This window comes from Penicillium hordei (assembly GCF_028827395.1).
Source record: "Penicillium hordei strain IBT 12815 chromosome Unknown utg000003l_segment0_segment0, whole genome shotgun sequence".
In the NCBI taxonomy this organism is placed as follows: Eukaryota; Fungi; Ascomycota; class Eurotiomycetes; order Eurotiales; family Aspergillaceae; genus Penicillium; species Penicillium hordei.
In genome coordinates, this window is record NW_026623144.1 from 3,767,365 (window position 1) to 3,788,365 (window position 21,001).

General features: G+C 48.6%; 8 protein-coding genes across 8 annotated transcripts; 3 read left to right on the forward strand and 5 right to left on the reverse strand.

The window, feature by feature from the left end:
- Positions 1-236: 236 nt before the first annotated feature.
- On the reverse strand, positions 237-2,170 carry N7537_006634 (uncharacterized protein; the record flags this gene model as incomplete). The annotated part of the gene is made up of 2 exons (XM_056897691.1): positions 237-545; positions 632-2,170. The coding sequence occupies 2 exons, from the start codon at positions 2,168-2,170 to the stop codon at positions 237-239; spliced, it is 1,848 nt and encodes a 615-aa protein (XP_056753476.1).
- Positions 2,171-2,967: 797 nt separating this feature from the next.
- On the forward strand, positions 2,968-4,654 carry N7537_006635 (uncharacterized protein; the record flags this gene model as incomplete). Its single annotated transcript, XM_056897692.1, has 2 exons — positions 2,968-3,139; positions 3,210-4,654. The coding sequence occupies 2 exons, from the start codon at positions 2,968-2,970 to the stop codon at positions 4,652-4,654; spliced, it is 1,617 nt and encodes a 538-aa protein (XP_056753477.1).
- Positions 4,655-5,070: 416 nt separating this feature from the next.
- On the reverse strand, positions 5,071-6,321 carry N7537_006636 (endo alpha-1,4 polygalactosaminidase; the record flags this gene model as incomplete). Its single annotated transcript, XM_056897693.1, has 1 exon — positions 5,071-6,321. The coding sequence occupies one exon, from the start codon at positions 6,319-6,321 to the stop codon at positions 5,071-5,073; it is 1,251 nt and encodes a 416-aa protein (XP_056753478.1).
- A 1,183-nt stretch (positions 6,322-7,504) lies between these two features.
- Positions 7,505-9,072, reverse strand: N7537_006637 (uncharacterized protein; the record flags this gene model as incomplete). Its single annotated transcript, XM_056897694.1, has 4 exons — positions 7,505-8,390; positions 8,441-8,511; positions 8,559-8,732; positions 8,788-9,072. 4 exons carry the CDS (start codon positions 9,070-9,072, stop codon positions 7,505-7,507), a joined length of 1,416 nt encoding a protein of 471 aa, XP_056753479.1.
- A 642-nt stretch (positions 9,073-9,714) lies between these two features.
- Positions 9,715-11,593, forward strand: N7537_006638 (uncharacterized protein; the record flags this gene model as incomplete). The annotated part of the gene is made up of 8 exons (XM_056897695.1): positions 9,715-9,871; positions 9,925-9,999; positions 10,083-10,140; positions 10,206-10,361; positions 10,418-10,555; positions 10,615-10,662; positions 10,721-11,369; positions 11,429-11,593. The coding sequence occupies 8 exons, from the start codon at positions 9,715-9,717 to the stop codon at positions 11,591-11,593; spliced, it is 1,446 nt and encodes a 481-aa protein (XP_056753480.1).
- A 46-nt stretch (positions 11,594-11,639) lies between these two features.
- N7537_006639 (uncharacterized protein) lies at positions 11,640-11,864 on the reverse strand (the record flags this gene model as incomplete). Its single annotated transcript, XM_056897696.1, has 1 exon — positions 11,640-11,864. The coding sequence occupies one exon, from the start codon at positions 11,862-11,864 to the stop codon at positions 11,640-11,642; it is 225 nt and encodes a 74-aa protein (XP_056753481.1).
- Positions 11,865-12,144: 280 nt separating this feature from the next.
- On the forward strand, positions 12,145-13,143 carry N7537_006640 (metallophosphoesterase family protein; the record flags this gene model as incomplete). The annotated part of the gene is made up of 1 exon (XM_056897697.1): positions 12,145-13,143. The coding sequence occupies one exon, from the start codon at positions 12,145-12,147 to the stop codon at positions 13,141-13,143; it is 999 nt and encodes a 332-aa protein (XP_056753482.1).
- A 721-nt stretch (positions 13,144-13,864) lies between these two features.
- Positions 13,865-14,221, reverse strand: N7537_006641 (uncharacterized protein; the record flags this gene model as incomplete). The annotated part of the gene is made up of 1 exon (XM_056897698.1): positions 13,865-14,221. One exon carries the CDS (start codon positions 14,219-14,221, stop codon positions 13,865-13,867), a length of 357 nt encoding a protein of 118 aa, XP_056753483.1.
- Between the last annotated feature and the right edge of the window lie 6,780 nt (positions 14,222-21,001).

Sequence of the window (21,001 nt, forward strand, 5' to 3'; positions counted from 1 at the left end):
CTGTTGCGGGTCCATGGTATTAGTTCTTGTAGTTATACAAGCAAGATGATCAGTTAAGATGAAGGTGTAACACCTGTGACTTCTAGAATTCGGCTCAGGCCCAATATCCACTTCGTTGATATAGCCCATGCTGACCCGTAGAGCAAAGATATTATGCCATAATTCTCTTTCACAAAAAATCCTCAACTTTGCACAAACTTTTAGAAACGGAATTGACAGGAAGCACGGTTACCGATTTATGTTGACCGGCTCAGTTTACCCACCCACTCCCCATCACCCGTAACTAGCACCCACACTTTAACTACTGCTTCCCGAACCCGATTGGCGGGTGGGTACTTGAAGCCTGACCCAAAAAGATTCGAAGATCCTGGGACGCGCTTCAAGCAATCAAGAAGCTTTTCGTAGATAACCCTGTCTTCACTGGGCAGACAATCGTCGTTGAGATGACCATCAATCTCATCCAGCCAGGCGAGCATTGCCAAAGCAAGGCCAGAAGTACAAAAATAGGCGATCCGTTCGACATATAAAGGGCTCCTCGCTCCAACCTGTAGACAATGGCAAATGGCAGTTAGCAAACCGTATTCACCGAACTCTCGTAATAGTCTTCTCCGAGCAAGTACGTCTGGCTTACCTCCAAGAACCCACAAAACGAAATGCTGGACAAGATATTAAGAGCGAGTTGGGCTGCCACACGACGGTATGATGGACGGAGAGGATGGGCACCGGGACAGCTCCACTCCTGGGACTCGATGTAGACGGAGAGCATAACGCTATTAAACTTATAATCCGGGCGGTGGGAGTGCCAGAGATCGTACGGATCCCGCCAGAACAGGGCCTTCCAATGTTCCAAGGCGCGTGATAGATCAGCACGTAGCCGAAAGCGAGACATATCTCGCTCTAAGTAGGCATCCATCGTAGTAAAATTGCATGCTATGGTAGTTCCATTTTGGAAAGCGTCCCACAAGCTACAGAGTAGGATATGGCTGCTATATTTGGCTGCCTCATCGACAACCGGCTGGCACATTAGGTCTACTGACATGAGCTGATAGAATGTTTTGCGAAACGGCGGGGATCCCATTGACTGATACAGGCAGCAGTCTTTCCGTTCTCTCCACAGTTGCTGATTTGGAGCTTCAAAGAGAATATCAGGACAGGGCAGGTCCATGGTTGTAATGGTCTCGGGGGCTGACACAGGATGATGTAGAAAATGTCTGCTTTTGATCACCAGACAGTAAAAACACCACAACGCGCGCTTAGACTCTTCCAGGAGAACCCATTCCAGCCAGTTGCGTGGGGGCAACTTATAGGTAATTGCATTGGTGAGTGTAGGTACCATCGTAATAGCTTCGTTTGCAAGCGTCTTCAACCCCCATTCTCGAAGCTCACTGTCATGAGACCATACGCTATATTCGATTAACAAAATGCGAGTTTCGAAAATCATAATGCGTCTTCTGTGAAGGCTGTCATCCAATCTTTCTGTATATGGCGCGTCTCGGATGGATGCGGTGGATTCCTCCAGGTGGTCAACTGCCATCTGAAAGCAAAGCCTCGAGAGCTCGGCGTATGGAGCAATCCAGCGACCGCCAACCGCCGCCATTGCGAACACCTTGCCGGATTTCACCCAATCAACCCTCCAAGAAGAGCAATGCAGAAACGGAAATCCTTCAGCATGAATTCGTACGAAATGTTGCAGACAGAATTGGAATGCGGCCCAGTCACTCTCCCTGAGATGAGTTGCAAGGAATAAGGGCGATACACACGAGCCGCAAAGCATATCCAATGCGGTACATTTGGGGCAATCCCTCAGAATCGCGCTCTCGTGGCGAATACCCGTAGTGGCAGCGGCACTTGTGGAACTGGAAAGAGGTTCTGTCTCCGAGTTGCTTGCGGTGGATACATGGTCGTGGCAAGTGCTGGGCGTGCCGAGACCGAGACCTTGCTTTGGGATCCTAGCACAAGGGAATGCGCCTCGACGCGGTTTTCTCCTCTTTTTTAATCCATCGGACTGATGCACTTTTTCATGGCGTTTCGCTGCATCGCGGCGATGAAACTGCATGCCACATTCAGGGGCGGCACATGAGTAGCGTGGCTCAGAATGGCTCAATTGGTGGCGACGCAGATGGTCGTCGCGCCGAAATCGAGCCGAGCAAGTACTGCACTTGAAACTCATCTGTCAATGGTTTTATTGCAGGTCATGCAAACAATTATATAGAAAGACGGTGATATAGCACATGCTTAAGGACCATATGATGTCGCCAGGTCATGTCATTGGATACTAAGGTAAATATATCTTTGGAACTCGGTAAATGCGGAGCTAGCCGGGAATCCGTTGGTTCTGCCACCTTCCGCTTTTGCAAGGGCTAGTTAGTCAACTGTCGAACAGAGAGGAACTAGTAGACAAAAGATAATGTTATTTACACTATATAAGTTTTATATCACCACTTTTTAGGATGAATTAGTAGCTTCATCTTTATACTTAAGAGTATGGAGCTACTAAAGCTCTCTAAAAGTGGTGATATATGGAAATCAGAATAGTCAGCAGCTGATGAGGAAAAACAGTACTTTCTGCAGACGACTTTCCTACATACATATATGTATATAGTTATATTATTATGCATCTAAAAATAATCAAACCAGGGTATTTATATTCTGGAACAACAATCTAAAATTAAGCCTTGGTGGCCAACAAAGATTGAACGTAGCAACTTTTGTGAGTACACAAACCTGAATATCATATCCCCAGACAGCCAAAGCAAACAACTTCAGATCCGTGACTAGTCTCAACGATGTGACGTGCTGTCAAGCATACAAGCTGTCTCCATGCGGCTCTCCTTTTACCACGTCTCTCCTACTCCTCATAAACCTTTCCATTTCAAGTATCTCACAATATTGATCGCTCATCCCACGGCAAGTTGAATCTTTAAAGACCTGCTAATCTCGCTTTCTTGACCCTCCACTCTGACAACCATGCCGCACACGGGTCCCATGGACTTCCAGGCCCTCATCCTGTGTGGCCCTGGAGGTTCACTCAACACATTCACCTCCAGGCCCGAGGAATATCCAAAGTGCCTCATTCAAGTCGCAAACAGACCCATGGTATTCTATGCCATTGACTTTTGCAGACGATCAGGTATCACTGGTAAGTCCCAATCCTCTCCCTGTTTCTCAACCTGCCTTAAATCGAATCAAATTGGCTAATTGTATCCCAGATATTACGTTGATCACGCCTCCACTGTCCTTCCCTCCACTTAGGACCGCGTTGGACCAAAATCCATACCTCACGAAATTCTACTCGCCCTCGGTCTCGGTTATCGCACCAAAAGACCTCGAGATGACAATGGGAACAGCCGAGCTGCTCCGCCTCCCTGAAGTCCAGAGATGTATAACCACCAACTTCCTCCTTCTTCCTTGCGACCTCATCTGTGATATTCCGGGTCAATCAATCCTTGAGGCATGGATTGCAAATCAGTGGGTCCTCGAGGATAATAACGATTCTAATGGGGTTCATCATGCATCTCTTCCAACTGCTTCGTACTTCGATCATCAGCTAGAAGCCCGCTCCGGGGCTCTGGCTGTTTACTACCAAACAAAAAACCGAAAAGAGAGTATTCAAGAAGAAGCCGCTGATTTCATAGCTGTTGCACCACTCCAGCAGCACGAAGCACCCGTTGTCTCCAGTCCCGAGGGATCACTGATTCCACGATTCGGCCTCTCCAAACTCCTGATGTCAATGCCAATGGATACGATCAAGGAGAAAATGAAAGAAGATAAAGCTCTACTCCTTCGCCATTGCCTCGTCAAGAATTGTCCCCGCATCAGAATACTCACCACCTTCCGCGATGCCCATGTTTACGTCTTCCCCTGTTGGGTCAAAGATCTAGTCCGCCATCAAAAGAGACTAGAATCCGTCAGCGAGGATTTGGTCGGAACCTGGGCCAAGTCGGCATGGCAGAAAGGTCTCGGCGATAAGCTAGGATTGACGAAGGACTTTAACGAAGACACCACCCGCACCCAGGAGAGAGATTTTACACCCGAAAGCAGTCACACTGGCGCATTCGTCGATAAAGTTATCGACATCAGGGATATGAGCACTACCCGAACTCGTTCTAGCTCTGAGATGCAGCTAGACCAGGTTTATCAGTCTACCGAACTGCCAGAAATGCTAGCATACGTCCACCGAGGATCAACCCCATTCATCCGACGAGTCGATAACAAAGGTGTCCTTCTTTCGACCTCCCTTCTCCTGGCGAAACTGTCTTCTATCGATGAAGTAGGTCGCAAGGCAGCGTCGCCTTTTGCCCACGCCCATAAAGTGGCTTACCCCGAAGGCGTGGATTCGCCAAGCAATGTCACAAAGAAAGATTGTCTGCTTGGTGACAATGTGATTGTTGCATCGGGTGCCGTTATTAAGGAGAGTGTGATTGGTGCAAACTGCCGGATTGATGGCGCTGCCCGTATCATTCGTTGTGTTCTGATGGAGGGTGTTGTTGTTGAGACCAGGGCCGAATTGACAGGATGTGTGATTGGTCGACGAGCTCAGATTGGTCGTGAATCTGTGCTGAGAGGGTGTGAGGTCCAGGATGCTAACGTGATTTCGAAGGAGACGAATGCTAGGGATGAGAAGTTTATGGTTTCCGAGGAGTTGTGTGTGTAAAATGGATGTGCTGGAGCCTGGTTACCTCTTCTGTGTCAACTGGCGGGTTTGTTAACAAGGTGAAATTGTAGCAGAGTAAACAGAAAACAGAAAAGGCAAAAAAAAAGAACAAAAACAAAAACCTATGATCAAACATGGGTCTCCTCTAATTATGCTTTTGCCCTTTGTAAGACGAGTTGAGTAGCAAGATGAGGTATGCATGCATCACCATGCTCTACAGGCTTCAAGCCCTTCTACGAATCAAATTATACAACAAAGACAACAGTTCTAACAAGATCTCAATATATCTCTTGTGTATTTTCTAAAATTTCTCTCCGAACTGTATATAGCGATAGGAATTCCCCACAACTCTCTCTGGTAAACAGACGTACAAACAAATTTATTACCGTACGAACAAAGGCTCCAACAAGTTAAATCTAGCAATATTCAACCCAAGCGTCGAGGTTCATGTTCTTAATGACAGTCGAGAACTTGTCGGCGTTGGCCGCATTGCAGGCTGAGGCCTTCAACGTGGAGGAGAGAACAGCCCTGGCTCGGAGCTTCTGGTGACCATGACCGTATCGATGTTTTTGCTCCTTGGTGGCATCGGCACTAGTGTCGTCTTCATCGTCTTTGTCGGCCTCCTCGTCGTCACCATCACTGTCAGTGCTGCCAGTCTTGGTAGCATCGGCGTCTGTGCTGGTTGCAGCGGCCGCAACAGAGGTTGAAACAGGGGTAGCATCGACAGTTGCAGTTGCAGTTACAGTGGCAGTTTCAGCGGCAGCGGCAGCGGAACTAGAAGCAGGGGTAACGATGGCAGTGGCAGTGGAAGTAGCCTTGCTACCAGTGGTAGTATCGGCGGCCGAGACAGGGGTATCACCAGAGCCACCAGACTCAATAGTCTCCCCAGAATATTCAATATGAAAAACTGGCTTATTGACTTCCGTGAAGGCAGCATATGTCTTACACTCGTCATATTGTGCACACTGCTCATTAACTGACCACTGCATTTTATCAATAACAGAGCCGATAATATCACCCCCATTCTTCAACCCGATAGACATGCCACGGGAATGTGACTCAGATGCCAGGAAAGTCAAGAAATCAATCGAATCAGCCTCTGTCAACCCAAGGCCGTTCTCATTCCCATACGCATCAATATTATCAGGATCAACGCCATCACAGCCCTTCTGCTTCGCCATATCTAACCGCGAGCTCATGATTGCACGAACGCTGCTCGACTTGATGTTTAACCACCGCTCACCTGGCCACTCGTCGAGGTTGCTGCCGAAGTCTGCGGTGTCGAACTTGCTAATATCTGGGCGCCAGTCCTCGTATGTGCCGGCCGAGAAGTAGCAGATGACCTTGCGGCCTTTGTTATGCAGAGCGGCGATTTTCTCGGCGGTGTTGTCGAAGAGGTCGATGTCCCATATGTCAGTGTCGATGGTGGTGTCTTCGACGGCATCGACCAGTTGGATTTGCCATTTGACTCCGGCTGCAGGTTGCCAGATTGCAGCAGTGCTGGTGGTGTCGCGCTTGGACATCTTCCTCTGGTCGTGTCCAGCTCCGAGCTCAGCTCGGATGTCCATCCCGATGGCAAGGAAGAAGAGGCCAAGGACACAGGATACCATGAGATTTCTCTTGGTGGCTAGGACCTGCCAGCCCGATATTTGGGGAGAGTTCATCATTCCGGTAAAATTGGTTTAAGTTGAAAGGAGCGTAAGAAAGGAATGGGTGTGTACAAAGGAATGGATAGACAACTTGAATCCAGCAAGTGTCAGGGAAAGGAGCGACTGAATGACGGTGAACATCATGAGTAGATACCCAGTACTTATAGTCGTTTAGATGCTGGTTTAGAGGTAATTAGGTGTATACCTTGCATCAAGCTGTTTCACATTTCCACATATGGAGTCGAAGGTATAAGGCTGGAGATCGCCTAAGATGACCGAGCCGCTAGCGGAGGACGTTAAACGAAGCTAAGCAAACTATACGCCCCGTTATTTCAGAAATCGGGCCAATAAAAGTAATAGCTCAGAGTAAACAGGTGATTAAATTGAAGGGGATCAATCCGGAAGAAGATGGGAAAGGTGAAACGCCCGCCAAGAAACGCCTCGCGGTAGATGTAGTCCGTTCATTTGCGGATATCCTCCATTTGAGCGAAGTCATGCAATCTAAGTAGATTTACCTGACCTAGGATCTGATCCTTTAGTGTTAATATTTTCCAATCGGACGGTCCGGTAGCTCTCGTACCCGCTGTCTTTAATTAATTTTACACAAGTTGAGATCTATAAAGTGACATGCTAATTTAATATATCGCAACCTCAATTTCCACCTGAGATAATATCCGAATAGTATCCAAATTTTAAAAAGAAATATGCATGTCGGAGAATTGCCAACTTTTGAAATGATTTGTGCGAGTCCACTTAAGAGATCAAAATTGTACAAAATACCCGATCTCAACCGCATTAGTGTGATGCTTTAATGGAGTTGGGCCAATTATATAGAGCTGCCCCTTAGACACATGGATTCTGGGCCCTTTGGCCCCTTGGGTCCCTACAAAGGATTCAAGAAAGCGAAAGAAATTAATAAATATCTCCGGTCTGCCTTGGCACATTGCCATGGGTGCTTACGTTTGACGCAGGTTCTCATTTCACACTGGCCTCGCCGGAGATTTTGGCTTGATTAATAGCACTTGCTTTCTTTCTATATCCATCTCTGGTATTCCGCGCTCAAATAATAGAATATATAATAGGACAAATAAGTGTGAAATGTGAACAAAATTCGGTATAAAATCTTAATTTGACTATATCCATCTGTTTGCACATATTTCTCTCAAGTCAGACTAATCTAACGTGCATCCCTGTAACAAAACTATTGGCCATCATACACCTCATATCCATACTTGCTCCCAACATGATCCTCCCGCAAACGCTTTTGCCCAGGCCCATACACCCTCTCCCGCATTGTACCACTCTCACCCTGGGGCGCGTATACCCCTCTCCTCCTCAATTCCGGTACCAAAAGCTCAACAACATCCTCAAACGTGCCAGGTGTCTGTACATACCCAATATTAAACCCATCTAAATCTGCCACTCGGACCCATTCCTCCAAAAAGTCCGCAACAGTACTCGCAGAGCCAACAGGAACAGGTCCCGCCCCACCAATCGAGATATGCTTCCCGATATTCCTTGGCGTCCATTCAGGCACATCGGGACTTTGGTAGGAGAGTGTATTAATAGTAGAATGAACACGGGCGTCAACATGTACATCTGACGCCGTAATAGGAGTGTCTAGATCAATCCGGCTAAGATCGATACCGGTTCCGCCGGAGAAGAATGCAAGTCCTGCTTCCTCACTGGCGTATTTTAGGGCTTCACGGTACTTTTCCTGTGCCTCTTCATCGGTTCGACCTACGATCGGCGTGAGGATCGCGAATACTTTTACTGATTTGAGGTCTCGGCCGAGCTTGGCGGCTTCTTCGCGGATGGCTTTGATGCGTGGTGCGAGGATGTGTGGTGAAGGTGCCGAGACGAAGATTCCTTCTGCGTGTTTCGCGCCGAAGGCGATGCCTGCTGGTGAAGTGCCTGCCTGGAAGAGGAAGGGAGTGCGTTGTGGGGATGGATCCAGAATGTGAGGACCATCGAATTTGAAATGTTCGCCGTGGTGGTGGATGTAGTTTATGCGACTTGGATCGGCATACACGCCTGTTTCAGCATTCTCTTGGAGAGCATCGTCGGCCCAGCTGCCCTCCCATAGTCTATTGTAGGTAAGTACTTGACATGACTCTCAATGGTTCACTTTGCTTACTTATACAATGAGGTCAGGTACTCATCGGCAATTTCATACCGTTTGTCATGGTCTACCAGAGGCAATCCCACCTATGGATGTCAATTTTGGTAATAAATGTGGCAATGGGTATACTCACGGCCTTTGCAGCAGACTCTTTCCATGAGGTCACAATATTCCACCCGAACCGGCCACTGGTTAAATGGTCCAAAGTCGAAAACCTCTTCGCCACAATGTACGGAGCTTCATATGAAGTAGAGGTGGTGATCGCAAACCCTAAATTCTTGGTGACCGAGGCCATTGCGGAGATTGGCTGATACGTATCATCAGCAACCCAATCCGATCAATGAAACAGAGAGCTAACTTACTATTGAAGGGTCACCCATGGGATACTGAGCTCCATTCCGAATAGCAGGTTCTGCCGTCCCCTTGTATGTGTCATATAGACCATATGTGTCGGCAAGGAACAACGCATTGAAATCGCCTTTCTCGAGTAATTGGGCCAGGTTCGTCCAGTAGGATAGGTCTCGTCGCTTGGTTGCTGACCGATCGGAAGGGCTCTTCCATTGGCCGAAGGAAAGATGGCCTACCGTGAACATGTCGAAGCCATTGAGGTATATCCGCCGCTTGGGTGGTGAGCTTTCAGCTGACATTGTGCAGGGTTGCCTTTCAAGCTGAACTTGATTTTATTTTGAATATGTGGGATCAGATCAAATCTGTTTGACAATTTTTCAAGTCCAGATGTTGCTATATGAGTTGATATTATTTATCTGCCCTATTCAGAACAACCCCGCTCGACACTAAGCTGCTGTCATCTCTCCAACAAAGCACGAATACACAACCCCATCGTATCAGATATCCTAAAATTCTCGCCAAGTGAGATAAGCATTGCTCTTGGACCCCTCTAGTACGGAAGAACTCCGAATAACGTCCGAATAACGTTGTCTATAGTGGGATCGCGTCATTTACTCCTGCAAAATCATCCGACAGGTTGAATCTATTCCTACAAATATCAGGATATGAATACTTTATGTCGGCTTTGAAATACTTTTTGTGATGTTAGTTTAGTTATATATGGCGCAATCACCACATTGGTACCTGATTCATACAGACATTGCCGCCAGCCTTACAACAACTCCTTATCGTCGGGGGTATGATGCCATATAGACTCATATCTTGCAAAAGAGGCGAGATTAGATCTATAGAAAAGGTGATATTCGTTAAACTGTAGAAGTCCAGTTTCTGAATTTGACATTCTTCGTTAATTCCAAAGTATTCCACATCCTTTCGGAACAATGGCGAGCTTTATATCACGCCTAGAGAGTGCCACGCGATGGTTTCCTGTCAGTATGCCACTGGCAGAACGCAAACTCGTTCGAAAGTTGGACTGGCTTGTTCTTCCATATGCCTGTTTGTCCTTTTTTGTCAAGTATTTGGACGTTTCAGCATTGAGTATGTGTACCTCACAGGCACCCTGTGTGAACGATATACTAATAATTGAATAGCCAATGCGTATGTTTCTGGAATGAAACATGATCTCGTTCTTTCTGGGAATAGGTTAAATTACATCAATGCTGCATGTGAGAACGTTGCCACACTTGCCTTCTCCATGTGGAATGGAGGGTATCTGTCTTCTGTTATACTGACCCTAGTTGCTATACAGATGAAGTTGGATATGTTGTGTTTCAAATCCCCAGCAACATGGTCTTGATCAAATACCCGTAAGCAACTGATAAATGAGGAAAGAACGTAACCATTAAAGTATTCAAGCTAATATTCCCCACAGGGCACAATACTATCTCCCAGCTGCGGAGATCTTTTGGGGTCTTTTCACTCTCGGAACAGCCTTTGTAAAAAACTACAAGCAATTGGTAGTAATGCGATTTTTCGTCGGATTGAGCGCCACTTCATGTTATGTGGGCTTGGTCCACGTAGTAAACTCGTTCGTTTTGAATTCTGACTACCGGGAATTCAAAGCATTCTAACTTGCGGTTACAGATGGTATAGGAAAGAAGAACTAGGGCGCCGGAATGCACTTTTCTGGATTGCAAATCCCATTGGCCAGATGTTCGCAGGATACCTACAGGCTGCTGCATATACACATCTCAACAATAATCATGGGTTACAGGGTTGGAGGTAAGCTTGCCATCGCATATAATGGATTCCAATGGCCCATACTTACTATCGTGATCCAGATGGCTTTTCATTATCTGCACGGTTATTACAATCCCTATTGCTCTGCTGTAAGCATCTAGAGACCCTTGAAATTTGCCCAAATATCCAACTAACACCGATATCCAGCGGGTTCCTAATCTTCCCCGACATGCCAGAGCGCACAAAATCTCGCTTCCTCAACACAGAAGAAAAGGCTCTCGCCAACAAAAGACTCCAGGAAGAAGGATTCAAGCCATCTACCGGCCTCAACAAAACAATCATCAAACGAATCTTCACATCATGGCGATTCTACGCCTTCGTGCTCCTTCTAGTCATTTTCTGCAACATGACATACAGCGAAGCCACACCATTCATCCTCTGGCTCGACTCCCAGCCAGATAAATACCCCGTCGCGCTTGTCAACAACTTATCTACCGTCACGAATGGTGCGGCAGTAGCTGGCGCGTTGATGATGAGCTTCTACTCTGATATTCGGGGATCTCGCGCTGAGCCTATCATATTGTCTGGAATACTGTGCATTTTTGCGAATCTGGTACTTTCAATTTGGAACATCCCCGATGATCTCAAATTCTTCGCTTATATATCAGTGGGATGGTCTTACGGAACAATTCCAGTACTGATTGCATGGACTGCGGAGGGACTTGCTGGAGATTCGGAGGTTAGGGCTCTTACTCTTGCTTCCTATAATTGCCTCGGGGAGATTACTAGTCTGGTTGTGCCGTTAGTAGCTTGGCCTGTGTCGAAAGCACCTGGTTTCCGTGGGGGATTTATTTGGGTATGACCTTTCCTAAACATTGTTACGTGCTACGAACTAACCAGTAATCTTCTCCACAGGCTACGGTACTCAGTGTTTTCTATTTGCTCAATGTTGCTTGGATTATAATCAAGCAGAAAAGGAGCAATAAAAAGATAACAATGGAAGAGGAACAAGGAAGCAGAGAGGAAGACTCTGTGGTTACAGATCAACTGACTACACAAGGAGAGGTTACCAAGTTGTGAACAATCTTATGCGATAGAGTAATAAAAAGTGATGACTCAGTATTTACTACCAAGTCATGTCCCAGCTGTCTCCCAATTCGTCTTCAGTGTCATGTTCAGTATCGCTTTCAATGTAATCTTCCTCTGCATCAAGGTCCTCTGACATCACCGCAAACCATCTGTCTGCTAGCTGCATGAAGAGGCTTTTCTCCACTCCATACTCTAGTTCTTGGACTGACTCGTTGAAAGCGTGTATCCCTGCGATGAATCGAAGTGCGTCCCACAGCGCCATGCGTACCACAGCGCCATGCGATCCTCTTACGACAGGAGCAATGATATCACCACAGTCCGACTGTCCGTTGAAAAGGTCACAGACTGGACCGCATCCGATTGGCCTTCAATCGTACACAAGATGGCCCGTACCCCAAACCACGCTAGTCTTCATCGGGTTACTGTATAAACTGGAACCCCTGCTTGGCCGTATCGAGCCTTCTCATGCTCACACGGTCCTAATCTTATTGTCTTTATTTCCCTTTCCCTCCGGATAAAGATATGCTTCAAGTCAAAAAAAGATGCCCCCTATGAAATCTTCTGACAAGATATTTCCAATCACAACCTTCATCTCGGACCTGCCGGCTGACCTTATTCCGCCGTCCCCCTCATCATTTCCCGAAAATGGCCCTGTCAGTGGACGCGTAGTCATTGTAGGCGATGTACACGGGATGAGAAAGTCCCTTGAGGCACTCCTTGACAAAGTCGGCTTTGACAAAAGCAAAGGAGATCATCTTATACTGGTCGGCGACCTAGTCAATAAAGGACCCGATAGTTCTGGTGTTGTTGATCTAGCTATTAAGCTAGGCGCTAGCGCTGTGAGAGGCAACCACGAAAATGCAGTTCTTAATGCGGCGGCGGAGATAAACGCCACAAGGGATACTCTGCTGCATTCTAGAAACTTGACTAGCAGTCCGGCCGTACCCGAGCACCCCGCAGCCGATCTACCCGGAGATAATGTCCAAGATTTCGAGACTCCCGGCAAATCAGCATCTACTACAACTACTACCGGCGCTACGACATCGCATAGTACGGCATCGGTACTTTCGAAGCGCCAACTCGACTGGCTTGCCGCTTTACCTTTGATATTGCGCGTCAAGCTACCTCATGTCCCAACATCCTCCTTCGGCGACAATCTAATCGTCGTACATGCGGGCCTTGTTCCTGGTGTCTCACTTGAAGACCAGGATCCACATGCTGTAATGCATATACGGAGTGTCGTTCGTACATCAGGCGATGAGGATGGATTCATGCCGGCTGAGACTTCCGGAGAAGAAAGCTGGGTTATGGAATGGGACCGGTGGCAAGATAGCCTAGCATCCAAGACTACGGTGATATTCGGACACGATGCAAGGCGTCGCTTGCAGCTAGGTAAATATGCGATTGGGCTAGATTCAGCTTGTCTATACGGCCATCAATTAAGCGCCGACACGGGAATTGAGCATCAGGTCATTCAAGTAGAATGTGCTGATGCGTCTATAGTCCCAACCGTATCTGTAAATCAAGGGGATAAGCAATAGCTATACAGTCAATTGAATACATGATTTCATTTACCACGACTCCTCACTGAAGCAAGATGCAGGCTACGACAACTACATACCTCTATAGGTACTCGTTGGCATGCCGTCTGCACAACCACCGAGGCCTATGCTCTGCACCCTTTATTCCCTCAATTTTACTAACGTCTCATGTCTATTAAGCGCACTAATTAACTACTCTCGTGGAGCCATTTGTTGGGAGATTAGTACTTGGTTCGCAATCACGTAATTTACCAGCGAGGCATTTATTTGGGTCATATTGATACAGAGTGACGTAACAAAACCTCAAAACTATAATGAATTTTGTATAGGAGAAATGATGAAGTAAAGAGAAAAAATCGTTATTGCTATGGTGCATCAAATGAAGCACTGGTTTTAGTTCGTTAAACCGGGGGTTTACCGTACAACATATATATATAAGTTCATAGTTACCTGAAAAACAACAAGTGTCAAAAGTCGCAGTAGATAAATATACCAACTCCTAGTTATTAGTCTGTGCTTACGTATATTCGTGGATCTCTACTGATAAGTAGGTACTGAAAGATTCTTTCTTCTGGGCTCAAAGCCAATGACTCGTATTAGTGATATATAAACTTTTTTACTCGAGGATCCTAGCGTCACCTTGACAGGCAACGACCGAGTATAAACACTTGGATGAATTAAACAATGCTCGCTATTCCCGAAAACCCAAAATGCATGATTCTCAAGGCCAGAGAAGCAATTCCTTGCCTTGAGCCTTGAATCTTGAGACCATGAAGCCGGGACTGCAATTTGCCTCCCAGTCTTCCTCGGACACCAAATCCGCGTTGGACAGACGGCGAGGCACCTGCTCTTCGCCTGACAATTCGGCCTCGCTATCACTGCATGGACACGTTGAGGTCGTTCTGGCTCCTGGTGTGGTGCAAGGGCAAGGGCCCAAGGAGCGATTGCATGGGACGCATTTGTAGTATGCCCGACTGCCGGCATCATTGGAGCCTGAGCTTGTGGATAGACGCACTCCCGGGAGTCCGCATTGTTCGCATTTCCAGCCTTGTGAGGGGCGCTCGAATTGGATAGACATGATGAAAGAGGATTGACCCTGGGTCATTGACTAAAGACTTTGTATCAGTAGCTGTCAGGATATAGGGAGACACCTATATTACTCACAAGGAATTGTCTTGTAGTGGAGCGGGAGTTTGAGTGGAATAAGGTACCCGGAGGTAATGACGCAGAATTATCTTGGAATTGAATTGTACTGGCAGTTCCCAAGTCCGGGGAAACATCCCTCCTTATAAAGAATTTGCGGGGGATGACCACGGGTAGATCATTATAACGCCATTTGGAACAACTCCAACTACTCTACCAGAAAGATGTCGAATTTCTCGGCAATTACTTGGCGATCCTTGTGAAATCACGTAAAATCAGGTAAGAACGTGGCATTCTAGACTCATATTTGATCATAAAACGTAAGGAATGGCCGAATCGAGTTAGCATTTCCCCGACGCAAACCGAATTTTTATGTAATATCACGCAAATGGATCAAATGACCCCTGGAAACATTTACGTTTCCATTCCTTTCATAGGTCGATCTATTTAGAGAATTTGCAGAATTTGCAGATGAAGTCATCGCCACATCAGGCGTGAGGTATTATTATCCAATTGGCTGCCCGGGCCGGGTCTCCCCCGCATTTTCGCCATTTCGAATCCCAGGTGATCCCTCAGGTGACCCGGGAACAAACCCAACAAACAGGCACGCCTTCTCCAACCGTCACATGATTGGATGGCAACTGTATCCTCAACATTTTCCCCTTACACCGTCCTCCGTACCTCGTCTATACATAGAACGGTCAAAGCACCATGGGCGAGCTTGGCCACCTAATTGGACTTCCGACATGGTGTACCCAATTCATTGTTGCCACCTGACTCATATTCAACGAGCAATTGTTGCTGGAGATTGCGATTGACTCGAGACTCTCCTCGATCTACTTGACCTTGGTCAACCCCTAATCAAAGGCATTACCAACCCCAATTAACCTGCCTTGCACCGGAACTTACACATGTTGAACCATGCGATCTCATTATCCTCAAAACACATATCTCTGCGCGAATCTAATTTTTGAAATTGCACCACAACGCCGAGGGCTACAGCTCTCATTTTAATTGCAAGTTAATTGTAACTTCCGGCTCCATCTCCTAACCCCAATTTCATATTGGTGGAAGGTATGGTGGCGCCAGGGAGCCAGTGGCCGCCCCTTTCAGGGGGCCGCGAAAATTCTGCACGCAACATCAACGAGCGCATATTGGACGCCAATTACGACGTACGCCAGCTGCTGAATCATATCAGCAGTAACAACTCCGTCAAGGTCCCGAGGCCAGTCCTCGAATACCTCAAGTCCATCCAGGAGCTCACCACAGATCTCATTAAGAACCCCATTGGCCAGGACTGGAAGCAGCAATTTGAACAGCTGCGCCAGGAGACCAGCCAGATTAAGCAAGACATCCATGCGGTGAGGATTGCTTCGTCGAATGTCAATGCCAATGCTAATACCAGCGGATCGAACCGGATCCGGTCGTATGTCGATGCCGTCAAAAGCGCACCGCCGCCGACGCACTTCCTGTCTAGTCATGGATCGGCGTCGACCAACCCCGCATCGCCTTCCGACCTTATCCAGGACCGCCAGATTATTGTCAAACTGGGTGATTCCGATGGCATTAAACACTTCCGAGCGCAGACGCCTGCTGAAATCACGAAGCTCGCTGAGAGAGCGCGTGTAAAGGCGGCAAAGGCCACGTATAGCGTGACAGTGGCATCGGCTAAGTTTGTTGCGGCGAAGCAACTGAAATCGGGAGATGTCTCGCTCTCTCTTCGTACTGCGAAGGAAGCAGAGATCATGCGATGCCACCGGAATACGTGGGTGAAGTATCTGTGGAAGGGATCGGAGGTGCGCTTGCCGAGCTGGGGGGTTGTTGTGCACGATGTTAACATACGATCTCTCGGTATCAATACGGCGGCAGAGATCAGGGACCGGAAGCCAGGGATCGTGAAGCAACTGCTTACCGAGAACTCATTTAACTGGGGGGACGATGCAGAAATCACCCAGGTGTCCTGGCTTGTCCTCCCGGAAGGCAAGAAATCAGGGTCATTGATCGTTGAATTCACCTCACCGTACACTGCGAACAACGCAATCGACACTGGAACACTCTGGGACTCGGAAGTGCTTACTACGGTCTTGTACGACCGGGCTGCACGTATACGCCAATGTCATAACTGTCAGAAATACGGACACATAGGAAACACCTGTTCCAACGAAACCAAGTGCGTCTTTTGCGCTGAGAAGCATCATTCTCGAGACTGCCAGCGTAAGAAGGACGCAACTCTTAGTGAACGAAAGTGCGCCAACTGCGGGGGCGCACACAACGGATGGTCGAAGCGGTGCCCCGACTTCATCAGAGAGATCGAGAGGGTGCAGGTTCTTGCACAGGTAAGAGAGCGGCACCACCGGGTGCCGGCATACCTTTCGATCAGAGAGGCCAGGCAGGGGACGCCGGCGGCCAATACAGGACCCGGGAGTTCAGGAGGTAGCGGCTCCGGGACTTCTACCAAGGACAGCTCTGGGTGGAGGCGAAGGCCACCAACCCGACCCGGAGTGTCAACAATGACAACAAGCTCAGACCAACCGGCGAGCAGTAGCGAAGGGCCAATAGGCGACGAAGGGCCAGTACCACAGGAGGATACTGAGATGCAGGAGGTTCAAGAACCCCAGCCGGAGAACATACCGCCTACCTTTACAGTAGGCAGCACCGAGGTAGGTGCAATTGGAGAGTCGATCCGCCAGTCGGCACAGAGACCGGCAAGGGGAATCGATCAATCAGACCACGCACCAGCAGAGACACGCTCGGAACCACCAAGACGCAGGGCACCCAGCCGGCCGTCGACATTATCGTCAACGACAACCAGAAGCAAAGGCCTAATCAGATCTATGCTCGACACAAGTGTAGCACAGAAACGAGCAAGGGACGAAGCGTACGTTCTCGAAGACCAAGAAGCAGTGCTGCCAGGTACGCCATCGTCGTCGGCACCGGCTGCATCGACCAGCGAGTACCAGCCATCGGCACTATCCCGTACCAGCGGGAATATACGACGGGCGAGAAAGCATAGTGCTGCCAGCAAGCATATTGCTACCGGTAAGGAGAACGCCATCTTCAAAACCAGTGCCAGCAATACAACGCATACACCTGGCCCTCGGGGCAAGAATAAGCGCACCCTCGACGACCAAGTCAACCTCACAATGTCAGCCCCATCAGTGAAATTCACCAACAGAGCAGGCATTCAGGAGGAAAGAAGAACCCGCCAATTCACCAAGAAGCACACCGAGCCGACTTCCAATGAATAATACACCATTCACCATCATCCAATACAACACGCACCGATCGAGAGATGTCGTTATGGCGGACTTCCTGGCGAAGCCAGAGGTCATGAAGGCAGACATCATTGCAGTGCAAGAACCATGGGAAAACCCGTACAATGATACGACGTACCACCCCTTGAAACAGACACACGAGCTTCTCTTCCCGTCCAGTTTGGAAACGGGGAGCAGGGCAAGGGTGTGTATATATATTTCAAAGAGAATCGGCGCCAACTGGACCCACTACGCGCACAGCGAGTTCTGCCAGGAAGTGAGACTACAAACCAAGCTCGGCGAGGTCAGCTTCTTCAACACATATAATGAGTGTGGGACTACCGGCACGGTAGAACACCTTAGTAAGTGGTTAGGCAGCACCAGGCGACGTACTATGATTGCTGGCGACTTCAATCTCCACCACCCCGCCTGGGGAGGCATTGAAGCGACGCAGGATATAGGCTCTGACAGGCTTATCGAGCTCTGTGACGAAGCAGATCTTGACCTGTGGCTGGAACCTGGGACTATCACAAGGGACCAGAACGGGGAGCGTACGACAATCGACCTGTTCTTCGGTACGCCAGATCTCACTGACAGATTGGTGGTATGCGAGCTGGCCTTGGACTGTCATGCAGATTCAGATCATCTGCCAATCCGTGTGCTGCTTGACATCGACATTGAACCGACTGTTAAGGTGAAGAGACGGCTCTGGAAGGCTATGAACACCGAGAAATTCGACATCTTCGTAGCCGACAACCTCCCACGCCTACCCCCGCCGCAACTAACAACCCCCCGGCAAATCGACGACGCAGTAAATTATCTAGTCGAGATTGTACAACGTGGGGTGCAGGAATCGACACCGTGGGCCAAGCCGAGCCCCCACGCAAATCCATCATGGACCAAGGAGTGCGGGGAGGCTGTCAAACACTCCCGTCGCATGTTCCGTCAATACCTTGAGACGCATGACGAAGGGGACTGGGAGACATACAAACTGACAAGGAATCAGAAGGGCAAGGTGATCAAAGCCGCTCTCCGTCGTGGCTTCCGAAACTTCATTAAGGAGGCGGCAGATCAAGGCCCCCAAGGGCTCTGGAGAGTGGCTAAATGGGCCAGGAATCGGGGCCAGCAGCAAGGGAGTACAATGCCAGCATTAAAGACAGCCGACGAGGTGGCGGAGAGCGACCCAGAGAAAGTCAACTTGCTCCGCAGGGTATTCTTCCCACAACCACCAGAAGCTGATCTCTCCGATATATATACCAAACAGAGACGACAAGGCCAAGCCGGCCGGCAACAACAATTGCAACTACCACCGGTTACCGACACTGAAGTAAGAGCTGCAATCAAGAAGGCACCATCGAACAAGGCACCAGGATACGACACACTGCCAAGCCAGGTATGGAGGATACTAGCGGAGCCAAATTCACGATCAGGGAGGAAATTTGTTCCACTTCTCACTGCTATCTTTGACGCATGTATTCAAATTGGACACAACCCCCGGCACTTCCAAACCTCCGTTACTGTCACACTACGAAAAGCTGGTCCACGAGACTACCGGGTTCCGAAGTCATACCGACCAGTCGCATTGCTAAACACGCTTGGCAAGATCCTCGAAGCGGTTGTTGCCACGCGGATCGCGTGGTGTGTGGAGGAACACAATCTGCTCCCGAAGACACATCTCGGTGGACGGAAGGGGGTGTCTGTCGACCATGCAATCCAGTTGATTCTTGGAAGGGTTCACCAAGTATGGGGAGAAGGTAAGATAGCAAGCATGCTGCTTCTTGACGTTGCTGGTGCATATGATATGGTCTCTCACGAGAGGCTGTTGTACAACATGCAACAAATGGGACTCGGTGCACTCGCTCCGTGGGTACAGTCATTCCTTACCGGTAGGAGTACACGAATCAAGCTGCCAAATGGCTACCTCAGCGAAGCATTTCCTACACCAACCGGCATCCCCCAAGGCTCACCAATCTCACCGATCCTTTTCCTCCTGTTTAATGCACCGCTTGTACGCGCGTGTACACTGCGAGGACTACACTATGGGGAGAGCGAAGCATACGGCTGGGTGGATGACGTTTGTATTCTAGCTATCTCAAATAGCTACGAAGAAAACGTCAGATTGCTAGAGAAGGCATTGCAAAGAGCAGTGTCCTGGGCCAGCAAACATGCAGCAAAATTCGCACCTGATAAATTTGAATTGATCCATTTCAACAATCCAACATCTACCACCACAAACGAGGAGTCTCCCCGAAACATTGACATCTGGGAGATACCGGACGATCCATCAGGACATGACGGCATGCCGGTGACCATCCCAGGGGATCCGATACCAACCATCCTCTCGCCTTCGGGTACAGCAAAATACCTAGGTGTTTGGCTCGACAAACACCTCGATTTCTCGACACACCGCAAGAAAATGCTTGCGAAAGGAGCCGGCAGTCTAGAAGCACTCCGTGCAATCTCAGGCTCCACTTGGGGATCATCATTGATTGCAATGCGGAAAGTATACCAGGCAGTCATCATTCCACAGATGCTATGGGGACTGTCTGCGTGGTACTGTCCAGCAGCGAGATCGATACCAAGGGGGGACCTCGACAAGCTCACAAACGAACTTACTAAGACACAAAAACGTGCGGCAATCCTGATCAGCGGTGCTTTCCGCGGGACAGCGGGAGCAGCACTCGACATAGAATTAAATATCCTTCCCATCAAACTACGAATCCAACAAATCGTCGAAGAAACAACAATACGAATCGTCACCGGCCCACAATGGGCATGCCCACAGATTGCCAGGGAGGCAAGGAAACCAAGAGAGCGGAAGGTTGGGGGATGGTCCCCGACCGAGGCAATTGCACAAAAGAAACCATTACGGCTTAAAAAAGGAGAGCAATGGGAGGAAAAACGTGCATTTGTTCTTGCACCGTGGGAGGCACCGATCCCCTGCTTCATTGAAAACCAAGAAGCAGCATTAAAAACTCACAGTCATATTTATGAAGACGTCGCTTGTGACGACCACGGCCATACCAGTATGGTCTTTACAGATGGAAGCGGGTTTGCAGGGCACATTGGCGCATCAACGGCCAGGGAGTACCCGGAGATAACGTCAGAAAGACGATACCTTGGAACGGATTCCCAGTCCACAGTGTACGCTGCCGAGCTCAGCGGCATTGAGATGGTACTCGCCAAAACCAAAACTGACACCGAGGGACACATCAAAACCAGAATCGATGACAAGGGACAGGCTCGAGAAGTGATTATTTTCTCTGACAGCCAGGCTGCCATCCAGGCAGTCCAGAACCCACAGCGACCATCTGGCCAGTATGTTCTCACACACATATACGACCACATACGGACCATCCGGTCGCGCAACCAGTCCCAACAAAATCCAACGAATATCACTATCAGGTGGATCCCTGCACACGTTGGTGTGGACGGCAATGAATATGCCGACAGAGAAGCAA